General features: G+C 54.1%; 11 protein-coding genes across 11 annotated transcripts; 4 read left to right on the top strand and 7 right to left on the bottom strand.

The window, feature by feature from the left end:
- Nucleotides 1-135: 135 nt before the first annotated feature.
- M421DRAFT_159192 (uncharacterized protein) lies at nucleotides 136-679 on the bottom strand. Its single transcript, XM_033587654.1, has one exon. It carries the CDS (start codon nucleotides 582-584, stop codon nucleotides 258-260), a length of 327 nt encoding a protein of 108 aa, XP_033448607.1. The 5' UTR covers nucleotides 585-679; the 3' UTR covers nucleotides 136-257.
- A 1,358-nt stretch (nucleotides 680-2,037) lies between these two features.
- Nucleotides 2,038-3,150, bottom strand: M421DRAFT_420898 (uncharacterized protein). Its single transcript, XM_033592637.1, has 2 exons — nucleotides 2,882-3,150; nucleotides 2,038-2,787 (listed from the first exon to the last, which is right to left on the bottom strand). The coding sequence occupies exons 1-2, from the start codon at nucleotides 3,062-3,064 to the stop codon at nucleotides 2,314-2,316; spliced, it is 657 nt and encodes a 218-aa protein (XP_033448606.1). The 5' UTR covers nucleotides 3,065-3,150; the 3' UTR covers nucleotides 2,038-2,313.
- A 120-nt stretch (nucleotides 3,151-3,270) lies between these two features.
- M421DRAFT_420896 (WD40 repeat-like protein) lies at nucleotides 3,271-6,192 on the bottom strand. The gene is made up of 3 exons (XM_033592636.1): nucleotides 6,117-6,192; nucleotides 5,951-6,063; nucleotides 3,271-5,901 (listed from the first exon to the last, which is right to left on the bottom strand). The coding sequence occupies exons 1-3, from the start codon at nucleotides 6,132-6,134 to the stop codon at nucleotides 3,354-3,356; spliced, it is 2,679 nt and encodes an 892-aa protein (XP_033448605.1). The 5' UTR covers nucleotides 6,135-6,192; the 3' UTR covers nucleotides 3,271-3,353.
- A 142-nt stretch (nucleotides 6,193-6,334) lies between these two features.
- Nucleotides 6,335-8,222, top strand: M421DRAFT_420895 (Septin). Its single transcript, XM_033592635.1, has 7 exons — nucleotides 6,335-6,441; nucleotides 6,504-6,578; nucleotides 6,633-6,646; nucleotides 6,697-6,739; nucleotides 6,787-6,949; nucleotides 6,999-7,309; nucleotides 7,358-8,222. Exons 2-7 carry the CDS (start codon nucleotides 6,543-6,545, stop codon nucleotides 7,934-7,936), a joined length of 1,146 nt encoding a protein of 381 aa, XP_033448604.1. The 5' UTR covers nucleotides 6,335-6,441; nucleotides 6,504-6,542; the 3' UTR covers nucleotides 7,937-8,222.
- A 24-nt stretch (nucleotides 8,223-8,246) lies between these two features.
- Nucleotides 8,247-9,308, top strand: M421DRAFT_420894 (uncharacterized protein). Its single transcript, XM_033592634.1, has 2 exons — nucleotides 8,247-8,543; nucleotides 8,595-9,308. The coding sequence occupies exons 1-2, from the start codon at nucleotides 8,531-8,533 to the stop codon at nucleotides 9,107-9,109; spliced, it is 528 nt and encodes a 175-aa protein (XP_033448603.1). The 5' UTR covers nucleotides 8,247-8,530; the 3' UTR covers nucleotides 9,110-9,308.
- M421DRAFT_92612 (lytic polysaccharide monooxygenase) lies at nucleotides 9,287-10,313 on the bottom strand (the record flags this gene model as incomplete). The annotated part of the gene is made up of 4 exons (XM_033598049.1): nucleotides 9,287-9,518; nucleotides 9,659-9,979; nucleotides 10,090-10,145; nucleotides 10,197-10,313. 4 exons carry the CDS (start codon nucleotides 10,311-10,313, stop codon nucleotides 9,287-9,289), a joined length of 726 nt encoding a protein of 241 aa, XP_033448602.1.
- Nucleotides 10,314-11,321: 1,008 nt separating this feature from the next.
- On the top strand, nucleotides 11,322-14,540 carry M421DRAFT_420893 (uncharacterized protein). The gene is made up of 3 exons (XM_033592633.1): nucleotides 11,322-11,916; nucleotides 11,967-12,094; nucleotides 12,144-14,540. Exons 1-3 carry the CDS (start codon nucleotides 11,704-11,706, stop codon nucleotides 14,083-14,085), a joined length of 2,283 nt encoding a protein of 760 aa, XP_033448601.1. The 5' UTR covers nucleotides 11,322-11,703; the 3' UTR covers nucleotides 14,086-14,540.
- M421DRAFT_420892 (uncharacterized protein) lies at nucleotides 14,211-16,178 on the bottom strand. Its single transcript, XM_033592632.1, has one exon. It carries the CDS (start codon nucleotides 15,700-15,702, stop codon nucleotides 14,560-14,562), a length of 1,143 nt encoding a protein of 380 aa, XP_033448600.1. The 5' UTR covers nucleotides 15,703-16,178; the 3' UTR covers nucleotides 14,211-14,559.
- Nucleotides 16,179-16,331: 153 nt separating this feature from the next.
- On the top strand, nucleotides 16,332-17,178 carry M421DRAFT_101171 (signal peptidase 22 kDa subunit; the record flags this gene model as incomplete). Its single annotated transcript, XM_033586611.1, has 2 exons — nucleotides 16,332-16,548; nucleotides 16,625-17,178. The coding sequence occupies 2 exons, from the start codon at nucleotides 16,332-16,334 to the stop codon at nucleotides 17,176-17,178; spliced, it is 771 nt and encodes a 256-aa protein (XP_033448599.1).
- On the bottom strand, nucleotides 17,044-18,453 carry M421DRAFT_420890 (uncharacterized protein). The gene is made up of 2 exons (XM_033592631.1): nucleotides 18,131-18,453; nucleotides 17,044-18,028 (listed from the first exon to the last, which is right to left on the bottom strand). Exons 1-2 carry the CDS (start codon nucleotides 18,441-18,443, stop codon nucleotides 17,481-17,483), a joined length of 861 nt encoding a protein of 286 aa, XP_033448598.1. The 5' UTR covers nucleotides 18,444-18,453; the 3' UTR covers nucleotides 17,044-17,480.
- Nucleotides 18,454-18,978: 525 nt separating this feature from the next.
- On the bottom strand, nucleotides 18,979-20,734 carry M421DRAFT_159048 (NmrA-domain-containing protein). The gene is made up of 3 exons (XM_033587652.1): nucleotides 19,767-20,734; nucleotides 19,270-19,591; nucleotides 18,979-19,191 (listed from the first exon to the last, which is right to left on the bottom strand). Exons 1-3 carry the CDS (start codon nucleotides 20,393-20,395, stop codon nucleotides 19,102-19,104), a joined length of 1,041 nt encoding a protein of 346 aa, XP_033448597.1. The 5' UTR covers nucleotides 20,396-20,734; the 3' UTR covers nucleotides 18,979-19,101.
- Nucleotides 20,735-21,376: the final 642 nt, after the last annotated feature.

Here is a 21,376-nt window from a genome sequence, read left to right as displayed (position 1 = left end):
TGTAACATGGGCATGTCGACGGAGGTGTATTCTTCGAGACCGAGAATCTGGAACGCCTGCTCAAGAGATTGTTTGCGCGGGGCTGAGCGTGGTGTGCCAGACTGTCGAGGGGGTGTCAGAAATTCCGTTGCTTCATCCTCTTCGACAGTGGACTCCAGGACCTCGCGCAATACAGACTTTGCTTCGTTCACAAACTTCTCGGGAAAACATCCACAGTTGCGATTACACCAAGACTCGCAGTCATCGGTAGCCTTGGCCTATCGAAGCTCCTGATCGTCTGATCTGGAAGTCGGAGTATAAAGACCCGACGTTGAAGATCGTGCATGAGCAACCTCATCATCACCGCCGAAGTCTTCGATCATGCGTCGCTCTAGACATTCGCCGCTGTCCGAGCCCAAGGTTGATTCGGCGGTTTCATCGTCGGAGTCGTACGCATGTGATGAGCCACGAGAAGTGCGGAACTCCTGTGGTCGTAGATCGTTGAGGTCGAGAGATACTATGCCGGAGCTCGAACTTGCTAGAGCCCCAAAAGGCCACTCAGGATCTTTACCGAGGTAAACTGGAGGAGGTGGGCTGTACATCATACCGCCATCTTCGATATCGACTTTGTGCACATCTTCATTTCTGCCGAGTGTCTCGTCATCAAAGTGGTCTGTTGGGAAGCTTCCAGCCAGGATCTCGGAATTTTATCCACTGTTGGACTCCAACGATGCGGCAGCAGTGCTCCACTGGCCAGCTGAGTACCCATGGCAATGTGCTTCGGCCTTTCGAAGGTCACCATAGTAGGTCACCATAGTGTAGCTGGTCGGCAGACCGCTGAGCTCCTTGATGTCGAACCGCTCCAATGTCCTGCTCTCCAAGGAAGAGGCGTTTCTGCCTGACATCGTCCTCACGGGAACAAGTTGACCGGTCCACTCGAGGGTTGAATGCACTGGAGAAGTGTTGTGATGGATCGCACAGGTGCAAGATGTTGCTGAAAGTGTTAATTTCGGCGTGTTTGAAACGAGCAGCTGCGAGGTCTCTCGCTTCTTGAGCCCTAAGGAAGTCAGTGAGTGAATGCAAAATAAGGCGGGACACTGACCTCGAGGAGAGCTTGAACTCGTTCATAGGCTACCTTCTTTGTGTAGTAGAAGATACCGGGGCGGGAGTATCTGCAGTCTTGGCAGGAACAGCGTCGGGTGCATAGACAGGCATGCCATGTAAGGTGGTAGTCGTCAGGTTCGAGAGGCCGACGGAACCAATTTCGACTCTAGCTCCGTCGCGTGCAGAATCTCAGGATCGCTTAGCTTTGCGATTCCCAGATTTGTCAGAACTTGCAGATGGTAATGGATATGGATGACATACCACTCTAGATGGCGCTCGATCTTAGCTCGACTGAGATCACCATTGAGTTCTTTGCCGAACTCAAGCGCCCATTACACATCCTCGTTGAGAGCAGTAGGTTTAGCAGAAACAGCTTTTGGTGATCGTTTAGAGACCTGCTCGCACTGCACCTTGTTTTGAGGTCCGAAGTTGCTACGGAACGGTCAAGAGGTTGAACAAAGAGTGCCTTGAGGACCACACACCTGTTTTGCTTGCGCGATTGTAGTAATGTCTCTTGTAGTGCTGAGGACAATGCGTGGGGCCTTTTAATCATAATCTGTCCCGCTTGTTCTTTGGCTGTATCCCCGCCGGCACTTGCGAGCTTCACCGCGCTCCACTTGTGCTTCAAGCGGCCGCCTGCGACACGACGCTCGTCGCTCGCGGGCTGGCGATCGTTAATGTCGGCGCGGCTGATTGCAACCTCGTAGTTTTACCAGCCTGTCCTCAAGTTAGACTTGCTCAAGTGTTAGACCCAAAAACATACCGTTTGCCGAGCGCCGTCGAGAAGTAGGGGCTTCAGCGGCAACGCCGGGCGCTGACGGTGTACGAATGGACTCTGCACCACACGCGTATGCGAAGTCGCCTGAATCTGCCCCAACGCCATTGTGGCTACTCCGCACCTTGAAAATGGTGGTAGCGATTGATGTGAGGTGGGTGAAAGATGTTTGATCTGTTGTGAGAATCGTGGAAGTGGGTGAAGAGGGAAGGTTGCAGCGAGGTTCAAGTGTAGATTACATGCGGGCGCGGAGCGGAGGGATCCACTAATGCAAGTGTGAGCAAGTGAGAGAAGGGCTCAGAGCGCGCTTTGCCGACGATGACGTTGTGTGCTGAGGTGTTCAAGTTGAAGGTGAAGGTGAGGACCGTAATATCGATCGCAACTGCGCGCCTATACCTGATCGTACGCTTCATCAAATACTGTAATCAAAGGCAACCAAAATAGCGCGTCGCAAATTACTCCAGGCGCAGACGACCCTCATCCGCTGAACCATTGATGCTCCGCTTGGCTGCCCTCCACCAGTTCCAGCCCCTCTCATTCGTACCCTCGTCAACTTCCTCGAACTCACACTCTTTCTGCTGTCCAGTCACCCTCCTCCACCACTTGCCCCAGCTTTCCTGTCTGACCCAGATCTCGCCTGTGCCGTCTTCGTACTGTACCCACCCGTTGTTGCCTCCTTTGATGGCAAGGTAGATCCATCTGGTGACAGTCGCCAAGCCGTAGATGACTAGGAGTCCAAAGATGGTTGCGAAGATGGTGACGAGCGCGGTCAAGAATGTGATCGTTGAGACCTGACATCCAAGGCCGCCAGTTCTGAGCTCGAAACGCTCCGAGCCGAGGGCACAAATGCCTTTGTAACGGACTGGCGTCAATAGCGGGAATATTCTGTCCAGGAAGTTTTCCCTGGGCAACGGAAGACATGTTGAGGACTGTTTTGATGTGAGCGTTAGCTCACAAGATCCTCATACGTCATATGTCCACTCCTGTTTCGATGACAGAGGCTAGTGATAGGACACAGCTTACGATGGGACACCATCCACAAGATCCATTACTACGATGGCAATCTCCACAGTCTTCAATGCCCCAGCATTTGAGTAATCGGTTCCAGTCGTCTTTTGGCGCGTTCTCGTACTTCTCGTAGATAAGCGCATTCACGTTGGTTGCGGCTGTATCTGGGTGCGCGGTCGAGGGACAGTTGGAAGGCATGGCGTTTCAGAGTTTATCTCCACTGGCAGAGAAAAGTTGATGGTGTTGAGAAGATGGGGTCGCAAGCTCTGAATGTTGGGAGATGCTGGCGCGCATGAGTGATGGCTGACGTAGGATGGCTATATGTGGGGTCACTAGCGTGGGTTGGCAAGTGCTCGAGGCTGGAAGGCGCGGTCAGATCTACGAAGTTAGCTTCTCAGCTCAAAGCTCCGGCTGTCAAAGTCGCAAAGGCGTTTTCAATAAACCAGAAAATGCCCGTCTTGCGGACTGTTGAACCTGTATAGCACACTTAATCAAACCCTTCCCAGCCTCCCTCATCGTCTTCATTGTCTTCATCGTCTTCGCCGTCACGCATCTCCTCATCTACAACGCCATTTCCTATCGACTTGACCTCAAAGTCCAGACCTCTCGACTTTTCCGTCCTCTCAACAGGTTGCGCAAGCAGATACTCTATCCGGTAGATGTTTTCATCTGCCAATCTTGCGAGCTCTGTCTGTATACGCCTGACTGCCTTTTCCACGCTGCGCAATTCAGCCTCAAGACCGCTCTTGTTGTCCTTCATCCATCTCCCATGTTTACTGAGGAGCGACTCTATCCACACTAGGTTGAATTCGAGATGTGGCGATTCATCAGCCTGTACGGCCACAAATCGTAGTAACCGGCCAAGGTAGACTGCTGGCAGTTCCTTGACGACGAGAGGAACGTCTTCGACTGGTGTGGCTTCGTAGACGCGGCGAATGAGGTTGCGCTCGTTGAGGCGGAAGGCCATGACGAGTGCTTTGAGATACTCTTGTTGAGCCAGGGTTTCGAGGGTGGTGAGGGGTGTGACGCTGATATCGAGATCAAAGGGATCGAACTGGAACACGTTGTCAAGTGAGTAGATCATTAGTCCCTCTGTTGATGCTGCGCAGAAAGCACGCCCTGTTGGCGAGAAGGCGACCGCTGGCACCCTGACTTCGGGTCGCGTTCTCCTTGCACCAACACCCTTCTGGGCGCCGGGCAGTGTGGTATCGCGGCGATCTTCGATGTCGGAAGCTTCACCTGTCTCGTCGATGAGACCCTGCGGGCCTGCATCAGTGAGCAGTTTGCTATTCAGGAATTCTTGTGTACCGTCCAACGATAAGTTGACGGATACAGTGAACTTCTTTAGCAAGACGCCGGACTGCACATCGTACAGACATATGTACTTGCTGTTGCCTCCTGCAAGGACGCACGACCCGTCTGCGCTGTACCTGACCGTGGTGAAAGACTTGGTGCCGGCAACGTTGGCTGCTGTGCGACGATCTGACATTTTGCGGCCACCAGACACATCGCGGCGCGCATCGACGCCGTTCTCTTGTGCAGCATCCGATACATTCCAGAATGTGAGCTGGCCGTCTAGTGTGGTGACTGCTATCTGCTTCGAGTCGGGGCGGAAGGCAACAGATAGGACGTCTGCCATCAGCTGAAGCGGTTCACTGGTTTGTGTGCGGGCGAAGATATTCCAGACGCGGACTGTCTTGTCCCAGCTTCCACTGACGAGTGTCGATGCGTCTGGCGAGAACGCTAGTGTCGAGACTGGCCCTTCGTGTCCAGATAATGTGTCGAGTAATTGGCCGGTTTGTACGGACCAGATGTGGATGTCCGATGTATCGATTGAACCCGCGCAAATGACTTCGCCGCTGGGGTCGACTGCTAGTGATGAGAACGACAACCTCGAAGGCGCTGTGAATGTACGGAAGTTACGGTATCTGATCAGATCCCAAGCTCTTACTGACCCGTCCAGACTTGCTGTGAATAAGACATTGCCCCTCTTTGCAAACTCACAGGCTGTCACACCACCCATATGCTCAGTAAAAGTTACAACGCAGAATCCCGAGTTTACATCCCATACTTTGATCTTGCCATCGTCTGCTGCTGTGATGATCCGCTGACCCTCAGGCGAGTAGGCGATCGTGTTCATCGAGTCAAAGTGGCCTTGCTGCTTCAAAACGTACGACTCAGATTGCCATTCCCAGACCAGCAGCTGCCCCAGCTTTGATGCGCCAAAAGCCAACCACTCTCCGGTCTTGTTGATTGCGACATAGTCGATGTCATTTTGTGAAATGCTCAGGCTTTGGATCTGCGCAAATTCGGGTAGTTCGTGGATGAAGAAGGTGCCGTTCGAAAAACCTGTCACCAGCAGCTTCGACTCGGGGTGGAAACCGGCGCACGTAACGTGGGCATTGTTTTGGTTGAAAAAATGTCGCTCGGCAATACCCCATTGTAGGTTGTCGTCATCGTCCTCGTCTGCATCCTCGGGCGCATCGTATCGCAGCATGTACTTCCACATGAACAGCGCACCGTCCTTGCTGACTGTATAGATGGTCTCCTGGTCTTTGGAAAACCATGCGCCCACGATGGCTTGCCTGTGACCTCCAAGCGTTGTCTGCGCAGAGCCCTCCTCTTCGTCGACGCTCCATATCCTTGCTGTCAAATCTTTCGATGCGCTGAGGAAGAACCTCGAATCACTTGACCATTCAATACTCTGGACGTTATCGTAGTGTCCTGTATACATTCGGTGTCGCACAAACGGTGCAAACTCGAGATCGCCTTCCGTAACGTCCGGTGTGGATGGAGTGTGCCATACTTCGATCTGCCTGCCGATACCTACTGCAAAGTGTCGTCCAGACGGCGCGAAAGCGAGAGCGGTGACCTCTCCTCGGAGCGAGAAGTGGTAGAGGACGACTCGGCGGGGTATATTCGTAAGGATCGCGCGACCGTTCTCGTCCACAGAGAGGAGCAAATTGCCTCTGGGGTTCAGCGCCAGGCGGGCAATATTTGTTCGATGTGAGAATGGTAGGGTGTGCGATTTGGAGCTGTCTATGGTTAACATTTCTGGGAGGATTGTGCCAGAGAGTTGTGTACTTGACAAGGTCAAACACAGTCACCCTGTTGCCGACCGGCGACAGTAGACATGTTCCATCTGGTGTGAACAGCAGATTGCCTCTGCTGTAGACAGTACCGAGCAGATTGGAGAACTAATTTGGGGTTAGCGGAAGCGCGACATCCAAAGTATGGTCGCAAGGCGAACCTGGAAATCGGTCTTCATCGTGGAGGTCTCCAGCAAATTTCTGACCTCGAGACTGTCGACTTATCGCAGCGGGGCGTGCAAGCGCATCAGATCATCTCGAAAAAGTTCAGGATGGAGGCCCATGCGCGACTGGGTCGAAAAGCGCCGGCGCGCCTCTAGCGCGACTTCCCCGTTCAGGGTCAGTGCTTGCCGAATGGGCGTCGTGCAGAAAGGGGACAGCCAAATTGTACGAACACCACCTCTCCCCAGCACTCTCCGCCCACGACTGCAGCGCGCACTTCTTCAGACGGTGCCAGCTCCACTCATCCGTCTACGACCCGTCTATGTTAGTCTTTACACGCGAACAAGATAGCCAACACCGCCCAGCTCGACTAACGCCTTCCCCAGACCTCCGTACACACAACAGCCTGAAGACAAGAACTCACAATGGCCGAGTCAGCTTCCCCAATTGGCATTGCCAACGTACGTAGACCCTCTTTGCATGTTGTGCGAATTCTGTGCTGACGTTTACTGCAGTTGCCCAACCAGAGGTGCGACCCCTCTCAGTACACATGTAGCGTTCTCAACTAAACAAGGACAGGCACAAGATCGTCGCCAAACGCGGTGCTGCCTTTACCATCATGGTAACTGCACTCTATCTGAGTATTGTGTGCCATGCTGACACGAGCAGGTCGCTGGCGAGTCCGGTCTCGGAAAGACAACCTTCATCAACACCCTGTTCTCCACTACCATCAAGAACTATGCCGACCACAAGCGACGACACCACAAGCAGATGGACAAGACCGTCGAGATCGAGATCACCAAGGCTGAGCTCGAGGAGAAGTTCTTCAAGGGTGCGTCTGGCCATTTCTAGGAACACAAGCCCCTGGCTAACAGCTACAGTCCGTCTGACTGTCATTGATACACCCGGCTTCGGCGACTACGTGAACAACCGCGATTCGTGGCAGCCCATTATCGAGTTCCTCGACGACCAGCACGAGTCCTACATGCTGCAGGAGCAGCAGCCCCAGCGCAAGGAGAAGATCGACCTCCGTGTGCACGCCTGCCTGTACTTCATCCGCCCCACCGGCCACACCCTGAAGCCCCTCGATATCGAGGTCATGAAGAAGCTGTGCACTCGCGTCAACCTGATCCCCGTTGTTGCTAAGGCCGACACCTTGAGCCCCCAGGATCTCCAGAAATTCAAGGCCAGGGTATGTTGGACTATCTAGTTTGGCGACTTCCACGCTAACAATACGTAGGTTCGCCAAGTCATTGACGCTCAGGGCATCAAGATCTACCAGCCGCCGCTTGAGGACGACGATGCCGCCGCCATGGCGCACGCGCACAGCTTGATCGACGCTATGCCCTTCTCCGTCATTGGCTCTGAGAAGGATGTTCAGACCAACGACGGCCGTACTGTCAAGGGCCGCCAGTACGCCTGGGGTGTCGCTGAAGTCGAGAACGAGGAGCACTGCGATTTTAAGAAGCTCCGCGCCATCCTTATCCGCACCCACATGCTCGACCTCATTCACACTACCGAGGAGAACCATTACGAGGCATACCGCGCACAGCAAATGGAGACAAGGAAGTTTGGCGAGGCCCGCCCGAGGAAGCTGGACAACCCCAAGTTCAAGGAGGAGGAGGAGGCTCTCCGCAAGCGCTTCACCGAGCAGGTCAAGGTCGAGGAGCAGCGATTCAGGCAATGGGAGCAGAAGCTCATCGCAGAGCGCGACCGTCTCAACAAGGATCTCGAGGCCAGTCACGCCGAGATCAAGCGTCTCGAGACCGAGGTCGACTCTATGCAGGGCAGCATCAACCGCTCGCACGGCCGTCGCTAAGCATTCGCATGGGGTTCGTGCAGCAACAACGGATGCTCTGCACCAAGGCGTCGATCTTCAATATTCTTCCTCCGAGATTCCCCTCTTTATTTCGAATTTCCATATGTTTGTAATGCCACTTCGCGTCGGGGTCGCGGGTTCCAGGTTGAACGAAAACGTGTACTGGGTTTGGGGGCTCGAGTAGCATGTTATACCTTATAGCTTTCTACTTGGTAGATTAATTGAGCTTGGTGCGGCTGGTCGCACTGCCGTTCCGTGCTCTAGTATTGCAGTTAAGTCGTGGGAATACCGTGCTTTGTTGCCTGTGATGCGGAGTATGTTCATGCTGTGGTAGCGTAAAACAACTTCTGTGGACTCATTGCATCTACTTTCAAACTTTCGGACAGTTGGCAATGATTCGAATCATGACGGCTGCTTTCACGTGCAAGCATGTGCCAATGCTCGTACCTGCAATCAGAGCTCCACAGCTCCATCTTCCCCACCACACATCATCCCGCATCCTAGCAACCCACCACACGAGCAAGCACAGCAACATCTCGACCTCGAAACGCACACTATACACCGAATCGCACAAACAAAACAAGCCCTTTCAACATGCATGACGAACGTAAATCTCTCGCACCCCGCATCACACCCAACTCTCACTAACACCACCTAGATCCACACCCGCTCCTCGCCCAGGTACCTTTGACAGTATCCCCCTTCCTCTCGCTCCCCCACAGCGTCCCTCTTCCATATTCTTACGTCACTCTCCCCTCGACCCTCCCGCCGTCCATTCTGCAACAGAACCAATCGGACCCCTCTCAACCACCCCAATACATCCAGTCGGCATCCGGGCAAACCGCGCACCCGGACCAGATCCTGCGGTCCTGCACGGCGCTACAAGAACACCTCGCCAAACTCGAAGACGACGCACGGAAGACGCTGAGTGTGTGGAAGGAGAAGAAAGAGAGGGAGGAGCTTGCAGAGAAAAGGCGCGTTGCGCCCGGATGGTTGGATAGCGGGGTGCACATGCTGAAGCCAGAGAATGTGGAGGCGGAGAGGGCGGTGAAGGCGCAGCAACAGGGCTTGATGGATGCTGGGGGGCCGCAGCAAACACACCATGGCCATCAGCAGGGGAACAGGGAGGCGGAGGAGCTGGACAGGGTCTTTGGGGGGTTGAATGTCAAGTGAGAAAGGGGGTTGTGCTTTGATTTGGTTTGAGCGAGGAGTTCGGTGTCACGGTCCATAGTTTCAGCATGGGAGATGCTCGTCAAGTCGTCATTGTTCGTTTATTCGTCACGCATCATCTCCACTCGCCCTCTTCTTCCACCCTTCGCCTTCCTCCTCACCTCTCCACCCGAGACATGATCAGCAAACGAACGGCCGCGGTCCAGGGATTGTGTAGCTCGTCGGCACCGGCCAGTACAGCGAGAATTTGATGCCTGGATCTGTGCCTGCGTACGCGCCCGGGAAGCTGACGGTCAATGGGGTGCCGCTTCCGCCGCCCGTCACAGCGATCTGCGCGCACTCCATATACAGTTGTGCGCCAGGGTAGCTGGATGCGGCGTGCAGTGCGATGATTTCGGCGCGGAGGAGGTATCTGGGAGTGTTAGTGTGGATAGCGGAGAGGGTGACGAGAGTGGGACTGGTGCGAGGGGAGATGAAATCAAGTTGCACCGGGTGTAGTTGCAGAGCGCGTGGTACTCGTCCTGCATATGCACCATAAAAGGCGAAACTTACTGTCCGTTCTGCACACACTTCGGCAGCGTGAATTCCACTTTCCCCTTGCTGTTGTACAGGCGTGTCACGGCCCACGTGCCATTGGAGTCCATACCGTCTTCGTAGACCTTGAACCACTTTAGTCCTGTCACGGTGGTCGTCAGGGCGCTGTCGACTTTGGCCAGGTAAACCATGATGGGACCCAGATGGCCGGGGTCAATGGGATCGGACGTGTCGGTCTCGGGGGTTGAGTCGAGCGTGTGGTGCCATTCTGTGGCAAGCTTATCGCCGGCTTTGACGTTGATTATGTCCTGAGGGAGGGGTTGGTTCAGTGGGTTGGGACTGGATGTATTAGTTGTGAGATTTGAGACACAGATTCTTAAGATCTGTGGGACTGGAGGATATATGAGCTTGAAGAGTTTGGGCTTCATGGAGTAAAGAGCTGAGTTTACCCTCCGTTGCATATCATGTCATTGGAAGTCACGTCAGTGATCGGACCATCGTAGGTCTGTAGACCCGTTAGTGGTGTCCCGCAGCCGCACGATGAAGGCCGCCTTACAGGTACTCGGACACCCTTGGTGTGGCCTTGGCCTACTCCGTTGACGTGAAGTTGAGTGAAGATAGTATGTGCTGAGGCACCAGCGAATAGAGCGCCTAGAGTGATCAGATACTTCATTCTGCTGTGGATACTGCGGAGAAGACGGGCTAACTACTCAGGCCTTTTGTTATGCCACCGGCTTCTATATGGACTATACCCGTACCCCGGCTTCGAGACTGCCAAATTGGGTACGGACCTGTCGGCAGTCCATACACAGACCGCAGAGTAAGGCAGCGTAAGCTTTTGCAGTATGTAGTCGCCTGACTGCGCCGTCAATAAACCTTCATAGTACACAATATATCGCGACGTCCGCCTCGGCCTAGGCCTTCCGCAGTGAGATCTCAATACAATCTTTGAAGGCAGGATGATCTCAGTAAGATGATTTTGATGCTTTTGATGCTATTTCAGACCGGTTAGATGCTCGTGCCGCTGCGCCTCAGGAGTAGCAATTCAATCGAAGTCCAAGCGAGCATGGCATCGTGTGGAAGCTTGAACGCGCCATGTGCGACGGCACGTGAATTTCAGACTGAGCAGGCCCAAAGGCCACACATTTCAAGTTGGAAGCTGTCTCGCTGTAAACAGCCTGCGAGGCGCATCTGTGGCGGTTAATGTCAGTAAGAGAAGATTAATCGCTGGGTAATTGCAGGCCCAAGAAATGACCGAGACAAACTCAAAAGGTTGACCGCGAAGGACACAACAATCTATTATATTGTCCTGTAATGATAATAGAGTTGTTTCAAGCCAAGATACAAGACATTGGCGAGCGGTCACCGCTTGGTTGGGGTAGTCGTGTGGAAGAGCTGCCGGAACTGGGGTCGGCGTCGACTGCAGGGGGCATGCCAGCGTGGCACATGGTGGGAGGGGGGAATAATCGAATTCAAAGGATATCGAGCTGCAGCAAAAGTGTTTGAGAACGTCTCTGATGAACGGCGTGGGTAGCACGGAACGCCACTAACAGTCCGATGAGGGACATCCAAGCGAATCTGGGGTCGCCTTTTTTGTACTAGACTGCTTGGCCGACAGGGTATCCGGCAGATAGGCCTCGCATCCCGTCTTTCATCAATTTATATCAATCAAAGTACCTCGTGGACATTGCGCTCACAGATTACACAACAGCCTCGGACCTCTGCCCGGGTCTTTTGGCGCCGCATCACCCAATCACGTACTTGCAAATGATCATCAGGCCGTTTTTCACGAAGCACATCCCTTTCGAAAAGATGCATCTCACTGCAGAAGCCGTACCTGGCATACCTAGACCAGTCTTGCGCACGGCGCTACCTGGTAATATCATGTCTTGGCTGATTGTTGCTGTGACCACGCTGCCTGGAGACGGCAACAAAGTCAGTGCAGATCGAGCATGTATAAAATCTCAAAGTATCGCATGTGTCGAAACTTCAAGCTCGCTCACTGGTTTACTGGCGACTTCAACTGATCGGCCTCTTCATCATACGCTGGACGTCTTTCCAACATGAAGGTCACTACATTCTTCAAGGCAGCATCGCTGCTGTCCGCTCTTTTCGCATCCGCTGATGCTCAAATCGCCACATATACACACCCCGGGACTGGCATCACATTCAACAAGCAGACGATCTCTACATCTCAGACTGTTGGTGGTTTTGAATGGGGATTCGCTCTGCCCGGTACTGCTGGTACTGCTGATGACGAGTACATTGGGTATATCGTAAGTGGCATCATAGACCAGTGTGTCGAAGTTATGCTGATGCAGCTCAGAAAGGTCCTTTGACCACCGGAAAGCAGGGATACTCGGGAATCAGTCACATGGGTGCTATGCCAAACTCCCTGTTGCTCGTAGTCTGGGCAGAGGGCACAGCTGTCAAGACCGCATTTACTTGGGCACCGTAAGTCAGCATGTTTGGAGCGTTGAGGATACATACTGACGTTCTGAAGCGGCTACGTTCAACCCGTGGCATACACTGGGGGTGCTACATTGACTCAGTTCAACGCCACAGTCACCGAGACCAGCTTCGAGCTTGTCTACCGCTGCCAGAAGTGCTGGGCATGGGACCAGGGGGGCGCCACAAACTCTCAGATTCCGGGCGCTAGTTCAGAGGTTCAGATCATTGGATGGGCTCAGAACAAGAAGGTATACAGTGCCTCCGACATTGCACAGCACGACAATGGACAAGGTATCTTCGGTATCCCAATCGCTGCTGCTAGGAACGCAAATTACGACACCTGGAAGAACTTCTGTCCAAACGGCGTTTGTGGCACCACCCCTACTTCTAGTGCCACAAGTGTCCCTACCCCAACCGGTCCAACGGCTTGTACTGGTAGTGCCGCTCCCTCTGGCTCGTACGATTATATTGTCGTTGGCGGTGGCGCTGGTGGTATTCCTGTGGCCGATAAGCTTTCTGAGTCCGGCAAGAAGGTCTTGCTCATCGAGAAGGGCCCGCCTTCCCTTGGTCGGTTTGGTGGCACCATGGGGCCTGCTTGGCTCCAGGGTACCGGTCTCACTCGCTTCGACGTACCCGGTCTCTGCAATCAGATCTGGGTTGACTCCGCTGGCGTAGCTTGCACTGATACCGATCAGATGGCTGGATGCGTTCTCGGTGGAGGAGCTGCCGTCAATGCAGCGCTTTGGTGGAAGCCGAACTCCGTGGATTGGGACACCAGCTTTCCTAATGGCTGGAAGGGCAACGACATGAGCGCTGCTGTTGCTCGAACATTCCAGCGCATTCCCGGAACAGATACTCCCTCCTCAGACGGCAAATTATATAAGCAGGAAGGATTCGACGTTCTCGCCAGCGCTCTTAGTGCAGATGGCTGGACCAGCCTCAAGCCGAATGACAAGCCAAACGAGAAGCATCGCGTGTACGGTCACACTCCTTACATGTATGCAAACGGTCAGCGACAGGGTCCCCTCGGCACATACATGGTCACCGCCCTGGCACGATCCAATTTCAAGCTCTGGACAAACACCGCTGTCAAGCGCGTAATCCGCACCAATGGCAAGGCAACAGGCGTCGAGCTTGAAGGTGGAAAAGGTGGTTACTGCGGCAACGTCACGCTCAACTCTGGTGGACGTGTTATTCTTTCCGCCGGTACTTTCGGCTCAGCCAAGCTTCTGTACCGCAGTGGCATCGGGCCAAAGGACCAGCTCAACGTCGTCAAGGGCAGTGCTCAGGACGGAGCGACCTTCATCCCCGAGGCCCAATGGATCAACCTGCCTGTTGGCCAAAACCTGTTGGACCACGTCAACACCGATCTCGTTGTCCAGCACAAGAACGTCTCATTCTACGACTTTTACCAGGCTTGGAGCAATCCCATCCAGGCTGATAAGGATGCGTACCTCAACAAGCGCGCGGGTATCCTGACCCAGTCTGCTCCCAACATCGGTCCTTTGGCCTGGGAGGTCATCAAGGGAAGTGATGGTTCCGAGCGCCAATTCCAATGGACTGCTCGTGTCGAAGGGCCCGATGTCAACGACACTCACTCTATGACCATTAGCAACTACCTCGGCCGCGGATCAACATCGCGCGGAGTCGCATCGATCAATGGCGCGCTCAACATGCAAGTGTCCACATCGCCCTACCTGCGCGACCAGGCCGACACCGATGCCGTCATCGCCAGTCTGAAGAGCATGGTCAAGGCTCTTTCGAAGAACCCTGAGATCGAGATGCAAGTCCCACCTGCCGGTACCACCATCGAGGCCTACGTCGCCAGTCTGCCCAAGACTCCTGCTGCACGCCGCGCTAACCACTGGATCGGCACCAACAAGATCGGCTCTGACAGCGGTCTCAGCGGCGGTACCTCTGTCGTCGACCTGAACACCAAGGTCTACGGAACAGATAACATTCACGTTGTTGATGCTTCCATCTTCCCTGCGTAAGCGATGCACTTCTTGGCACTTGTGACACGAGCTAACACATTACAGTCACATCACGACCAACCCTACTTCTTACATCGTTGCGGTCGCAGAGCAAGCTGCTGCCAAGATCCTTGCGCTTATGTAGAGATCGCCGTGTCATGGCCGGTCTGCCATATTCTCTGTAAATATTCATCAGCAGTTCTGTAGCATACATCAGCTGCACACGATAAGGCTTCACCCCATTGCTATCAATTGTGCCTTTGCTTGTTTGGTTCCCGTCACTACTTCTGACGTCGGAAAGCTACGCTTAGGTCGATGTGGATATCCTACAAACCCCGCAGTGCAATAGCTGAGAGGATTCGGCATCTGCAAATTTTAGCAGATGCCAACATCTGCTCGCAGCAATGGCGCTCAAGTTTTTTTCCTCGCAGACGCATTAGATTACTATAGCGCCGTGTAGTACCCTATTTTGCCACAATTTGACTTTTAAAACTGTCATTCGGCGACACCGCCGGATGAGGAGGCATTCGCAGTGTTCTGATACGCCTTGTCACGACTCTTCAAGTCTTGCCAGTTTCGCTCGACCCACTCTAAAACATCGCTCTTGTTGCTCTGGTCGACATACTTTGACCATGTAAGATATTGCTCCGGCAGCAGTGGATGTTCGAGCTTCGCAGGCTTACTATTTTTGAACCTGACCCAGCGCCTCAGCGCCCTTACAGCAGCCTTCAGGCGTTTGTCTGTCGCGGGTATGGTAGCCTTGACTTCCTCCCAGAGCTTCTTCTCTGCTTCTTCCCGATCATGCTTGGCCATCTTCTCATCGTACTGAGCTTGCACGTTGAACGTCTTGAGGCTTTCCAGTAGGACTTCTTGCCGTGTCCAGATCTTGCTTTCGTTGTTCTTGACGACATTGGGCATATATTCCTCGACAAAGTGCCGGTACATGGGTCGCTTTGCCGATCTAGTTCGATCGTCCGCTTTCTCGACCCGTTGCGCGAAGACCTCCAGGCTGAAGAATCGTCCACCAGCTACCCAGTTGAACAGGTCAGTTTCGCTGCTGAACCCTTGGAAGTATTTGTCTACATCGAGGCCATAGAATCGCAGGGCTTTATCTGGATCCCGAGTCAGGAAGAGCCTAGCCTCTTTCTTATCGTAAGGCTCTATTTGCTCTAAGCGGACATGGAGACCTTGGTCGGTGCATGTAAGTCCCAGTGGTCGATGTGCGATGCCAATGATTTGCATGAGATCGGCGTCGCCTTTCATCAGCTTTGTCCACTCGAACCACTCCCAGGAGCCAGGCAAGCCATCACCCAGAGAGAGCTCAATGTCGACCTGCACGTGCGCGCCCTCTATATCTGGGTGAGGAAGCGCGAATGAATGAGACCCTTGGCTTTTATGGTGATGTGCCCCGAGGGCGCCTTGTACCAACTTCCACAGATACCCGTCTTGAGGGCGAGTGCCTCCCACTAAGAAGTCGATATCGCCATGGTCCATTTTTCCGGGCGCATCTCGTGGAACAACGACCTTTTCGAAGAATTGTTGGAGCTTTGGGTAGACTTCCGCAATCATTCGCTGGTAGACTTCTGGCGACATTCGAGGCACTCGGAGCCCTAGACAGTCGAATACCTTACCACCCATCGCTGCTGTATTCGAAGATGCAATTCAGCGCAGCAGCACACTATAAGCTGAGCGATAAGCTCTAGTGGAGAGGGAGATATTGGGGACTGCGGCTGAGTAGTGTTGCATATATATCAAGCAAGAAGCTGTTTGGTTGACAGTTGGGCCACAAAGCTTAGGATAGCCGCTGAGCTTGGAGGTAGTCAGAATATTGGTGATGCAGGACCAAAATGCGCCGTGTTCTGGGGCGAAAGGCTCAGCGGTGGACGAGAATACAATGTTGGTGTTCAAGGTTGGAAACAGGAAACAACTTCAAGGTTGATGTTTGTGCTGCCTGCCATCTCAGAGTCAGAGGGAGGTCAACGCCGAATGACACCCGCAAATTATCGACTCTACCCCCTATAGGTCTTGGTGCTATTTGTTGGCCGATTCATACTCACTCCAGATGCCGGACGAAGTTTTACAACTTGATTAATCAAGGTGTTGGAGTGAACGTGCTGGAGAAGGTGCGACCCTTATTCCCCGCTAGCGTCGCTCGTACGGTACCGGTAGGGCTGACTCGGGCCTCCGCGAATAAGCTCCATACGTGTTAGGACCAGCTGTTGACCTTGAACTCTCGCAAACCACACTCCCCCCATACAGCCGACAAGATGCACTCTGCACTGGTGCGACTGCAGAATGTCTTCGGCTTCTTTACCACTGTCGCCTTCACCGTCGCCACCGTGATCGCGCTCAGCAGCTTCATCTCCCCCCAGAGTCCCACCGCCGACATCCAGCTGCGCAATGTGCAGGTAGTCAAGGGGCGGCCACACTACTACAGCTATAAGAAGGAGGAGTATGCGCACGTCAAGTTCGACTTGGACACCGGTATGTCCCCATGCTCAACTCCAGCCAACCCCAACATAGCTGCCTCGCTCGTACCGATGCTGACATGTTGGTGTAGACCTGAGCTCGCTCTTCAACTGGAATACAAAGCAAGTTTTCGTGTACCTGAAAGCCGTGTACCCCGGCACAAAATCCGAACCCTCCTCCGAAGCCATAATCTGGGACGCAATCGTGGCCTCCAAGTCCGCGCCCTGGCACCAGAACCACTACATCCACCCTTCCACCTCGAAATCGAAACTGCCCAAGAAGTCCAAGAAAGCCCAGCTCAAGGAAAAGACCAACCCCGAATCCCCGTATCCCGTCGGCGAGCTCCACCTCAAGGCCCAGCGACCGAAATACCAAATCACGGACATTACGGGGAAGCTACAGAACAGGCAGAATGTCACTCTGGAGTTGGGCTGGAATGTGCAGCCGTGGGTTGGCGCGCTGACGTGGACGAATTGGCGGACGCTGGGCGTGTGGAAGGGGCTTGAGGGTGGGAGCAGCGAGGCATTTACGTTCCCGGAGATTGGCGCGAAGAAGGTCGATGCGAAGGACTTGAAGACTGAGAAGGGCGCTGAGGGGTACAGGCTCGAGGTAGGGCAGGGAGAGAAGAGGAGGAGTGCGCAGTAGTTGAAGACAGGGAAACAGCGGAATTGATGATGTCCTGGTAATGGATGGCAAGTGGCTCAATCAGCCCAGCAGAGTTGCGGTCATTGAGATTGCTAGGGAGAGCATAGATATTCGGCGTTGGTCAGCGAGATTCCATGAGACGCTTGCTGTTCAGTCAGCGCTTCAGGTAGATAATCCACGTGCGTGTAAAGTCCAATACGCAGTTCGTACAATGTGGTACATATGGTACAGTCTCCCTCCAGGCCTTCAAGAACCTCGGCCACCCAGGCCCCAGTCTGATACACCAAAGATCGACGTGTCGTCTACCTGCGATTGTTGACCTTCTTCCCGCCCTTCTTCTTCCCACCCTGCATGGCCTTCTGCTTCTCCACACCCTTCTTCTTCCCCTCGCTGGCGCCCAAACTCGCCTTCTGCCTCAAATACAAACGGACAACATTCTCCACACTCCCCCTGTCGTGCTTGACGTCGCGCATATACGTCAGTCGCGCGCGCCTTGCCCTCTTCGCAGCGCGCTGCACAACCTCAATCCCCTCGACGAGCGGCGAGTAGACCTTGTACCACATCTCGACGCCCACGCGCGTCAGTTGGCCGCGCAGTAGGATCGCCGTGTCGACGCCCCGCCGGCGGATGTTAATGCATACACCTGCGAAGGGGTCGCCGGTGCGCTGGCGCACGAGCAGGATGTCGCCGAGCTTGGCGGCTTCGGGATTGAGTTTGTCGAAGAGGCGGGTGCGGGCGCCTGTGGGATCGAGCTGCTTCAGCGAGTTTGCGGTGATTGTGGCGATGGGGATTGGGCAGGTTTTCTTGATTGCTGTGGCTGGCGCGACGATGTTGAAGCCGTGGGTCTTGTCTGGGGTGTGTAAGTACCAGCTCACTGCATCTGAGGAGTAGTGGTGATTTGGCTGTGTCTCATAGGGCGTCGTATGCTGGTATGTGTGCAAAGTAGACGTACTTCTAGGCTTCTTATTCTCGCTCGCCTTGCGCTCCCTCGGCAGCTGCCAGGCCAGGGGCTGGCCATTGGCATAGAGATCCGGATACAGCGCCTTGTGCATGCGCTCAGCCAGTGTCGGCGCCCTGACATTCTTATGGGCCTTGAGAGCGCGTGTCGGTGTCGTGACTTGGGCGACAGGCGCTGTCTCGATGATCATTTCGCGGTTCTCTAAAATGGCATTGGCAGCCTGCGTGCTGGCGTAGCGCTGGCATCGTAGTGTGCGGATGGCAAGGCGTGGGGCCGCGGCCCTCGTGCAGGATATCGCGGCGGACATTGGAGCGTGAGGGCTGGCTGTTGGATGTCGTGGTGGACAAAGTTTCGAGGTTCCGAGGTTGTGCTTAGTCATCCAGCACGAAGATGAACATTGACATCAAGTACCAAGCCAAGCACGAAGTTACATCATGTTCAAGTCATCTTAGCGTTGGCATTGTCACATCGATTCCTGATTTGCACTGTGCAGTAGTGCTTTCGAATTTGTTTCTTCTTTTGCTTTTGTTTGTAGCCGGCAGTCCCGTCCACGGTACACCCGTCCGCAAGACATCCGTGTGGAGTCTCCCGCCTACAGCGTGCAGTAACCGCTACTCCGTCGTGTGCGTAAGGATCAAAACTAACTTTTCCATGCAATGCAGATCTCCACCCGATCCCGCAAGTATTCCGCTCAAGCTTAAACGCAAACCAAAACTCCATGCTGGGACGCAAGATTAGTTCGATAGGCGCAGGTAGTCCCGCTGTCGCATCCGTGCCACATGAGCGATCGTGTCATGTGTGCAACGTTCCACTTTTCTCGTCCTTCATGCTCGCGCTCATTGCTGCATGTTGACTGCCTCCAGACTCCCGCGGGGAAGATAAAAGAAATGACCAGGACACCACTGCAATGCTGCCGCTTGACGCCAACGAAAATGGAAGGTACAAAGGTGCCAGAGTGGAGAATATCAAAGTCGAGCCTGGTTGAGCTGGTCGGCGAGACCGCTGATGCCGTTGCTGCTGCCGTTGGCGTACTGGTACTGCGCTTGCAGTCCTCCCTGCGAACACAAATCCAGTGGTCAGCAGTTGATTGCGTTGTGTAGGTCGAGTTCGACCTCTCGGCGTGGCGTCTCTACCTCTTCCATCCATGTCAGGCCATTGGCGGCCTCTTCTACGGGGAACACTTCTCGTGCGTACTCCTCCATGGATCGATTGCCTTCCCACAGCTCCAGAGCTGTGTTGGGGCAGTCGGGTTCGATGTCCGGTCCGAAGTAAGGAGCGCCCTTCTCACCAAGCGTGTACGCCAGTGCGGACAGATGCTCGCGGTAGCCAATGGGTGTTGGTACGTTGATCACCACCGGACCCCGCTTATAGCGGACGGTTCTTCCGAGACCTCGACTGAATGCTTTGCAAACTTCCTTGGGAGTCATTGATGCAAAGGCTAGCGGAACCCTAGGTCTGTCAGTACGTAATCTCATCAGCCCGTAGTCATAGTTTTGTTGTTATTGCAGATTGTCAAACAAAGTGGAGCCAGCGTGAACAATGGAAACTGTGATGCTGGCCACAGGATCGAACGACTGTGGGGAATGGTGCCTCGGGTGGAGAAAAGGATGCAGATGCAGAAGACGCTTACCGCTTGCCGTTCCACTTCCGTGGGCCTTCCTTAAATAGCTGAAAAATCGCAGGTCCAATGTCGTGCTCCGAATCGAGCCACGGGAGAGGCATATCGGGATGGAAAGGTGCCTGCCAGATGAAACTGCTGTCATGCTGGCATTCCATGCGGAACAGAGGGAAGTCGAGGCCCGTAAAGTTATTGTGGTAAATGCCGCAGTACACAAATGTTGCAGGCAGCCCGATCTGGCGAACGTACTGCTCGACGGTGAACTTTGGAGCCCATAGTGGTAGTGACCTCCAAGGTTGGCCAAAGACTGAATGATCTGGCATGCTTGAGTAGATGTAGTGTTGAATTCCGGCCCTTTTCGCGGCGTCGGCCAATGATCGACCAATCGCAACTTCGTCGCCCCAGTGCGTTGTGTTAATAAACGCGTACTGCGCGCTCCTAAATAGATCGTCCAGAAATTTGCGGTCTTCCAACCGTCCAATGTAGACGGTGACATTGTCCAGTTCAGATATCTCTTGCGCGACCACGCCGTTGAGGTCTCTCATCTGCGCGCGCACCTGCCACCCCAGTGCGGACGCGACTCGAATGAAGCTCGCCGATTGGCGGCCATTGCTGTTGATGGTAACGACAGTCCTTTGCATTCGGAATTCGGTGAAGGTGAGAGGATTAATTACGCAACTCCAAGTCCGATGTGGAAGGCGGCAAAATCGGGTTTGTTATTGACGTTCAAAATCGAGTGGCATGCAATGGTCGTGAAAGGAGCGAGGTAGTGAACTTGGTGAAGTACTGCAGAGTGTGGACAAGTTTAGGGCTGTGGCAAACGGTGTGCTTTGCTAGGCGAGAGGAGGGAGCGGAATCGGAGGCACTGGCGAACAAGATCGAGTAAAAGCAGTGGTGTGACTGTCAAGGTCACAAGAGGTGACGGCGGCAAGTCGGTGAGAAGATGCCGCAGTTCGGCGCCCTGGCAAAAACGTGTTCAAGGCGCACAAACAGATTTGATATCGACCTTTAATAGCCTGACCAGGAACTGCACGTGAGTCGCGGATGTCGTAGGTGTGGGTATGCAGGGCAGGGTCGTTTTAGTGTGCTTGCCGTAAGAATGGGACGCAGTGCCGGCACAGATGGGTGCTAAGGTAGGCTTAAAGGAAATGGACCCCAAACACCACGTTCTCAGATGGCATGACGCGTGTCGGAGATGCAGGAGAAAGGCAATTTTAAGCCATTTGCTGTGTGACTTTTCGGGCCAGGTTTGGGTTCGTCATTTGTTACGCTGGGGAGGAATTACCTAATAGCTGGTCTATGGGGACGAATAGCATGCATTTAGCACGCCAGCATCTGCTCTTGTGAGCACCTGATCGGAGCGGTGAGGCTAAGCAAAGTACTCAAGCCGAAGCGGAATGCATCTTGAGCGGTGCAGTTTCTTGGATCTTGGTTCGCGACCTGGGTGGCACTATCCAGAAGGATTCGCATGGACGTGAGGCAGGCCATGACATACAGACGCAAACATCGCGTCCGAGCCTGGGCAAGACCTGTACCACGCCTTTGTACTGCGATTCTTGGTAGGCTAGGCCGGAAGACACGGGCCCCGCCTAAAACTCTGCTCGCGAGGCAAGCCAGAGGGT

The sequence above is a fragment of the Didymella exigua genome, assembly GCF_010094145.1.
Source record: "Didymella exigua CBS 183.55 unplaced genomic scaffold M421scaffold_14, whole genome shotgun sequence".
Classification (NCBI taxonomy): domain Eukaryota; kingdom Fungi; phylum Ascomycota; class Dothideomycetes; order Pleosporales; family Didymellaceae; genus Didymella; species Didymella exigua.
The sequence above is the reverse complement of the archived record's forward strand: the minus strand, read 5'-3'. Positions and strand labels throughout refer to the sequence as shown.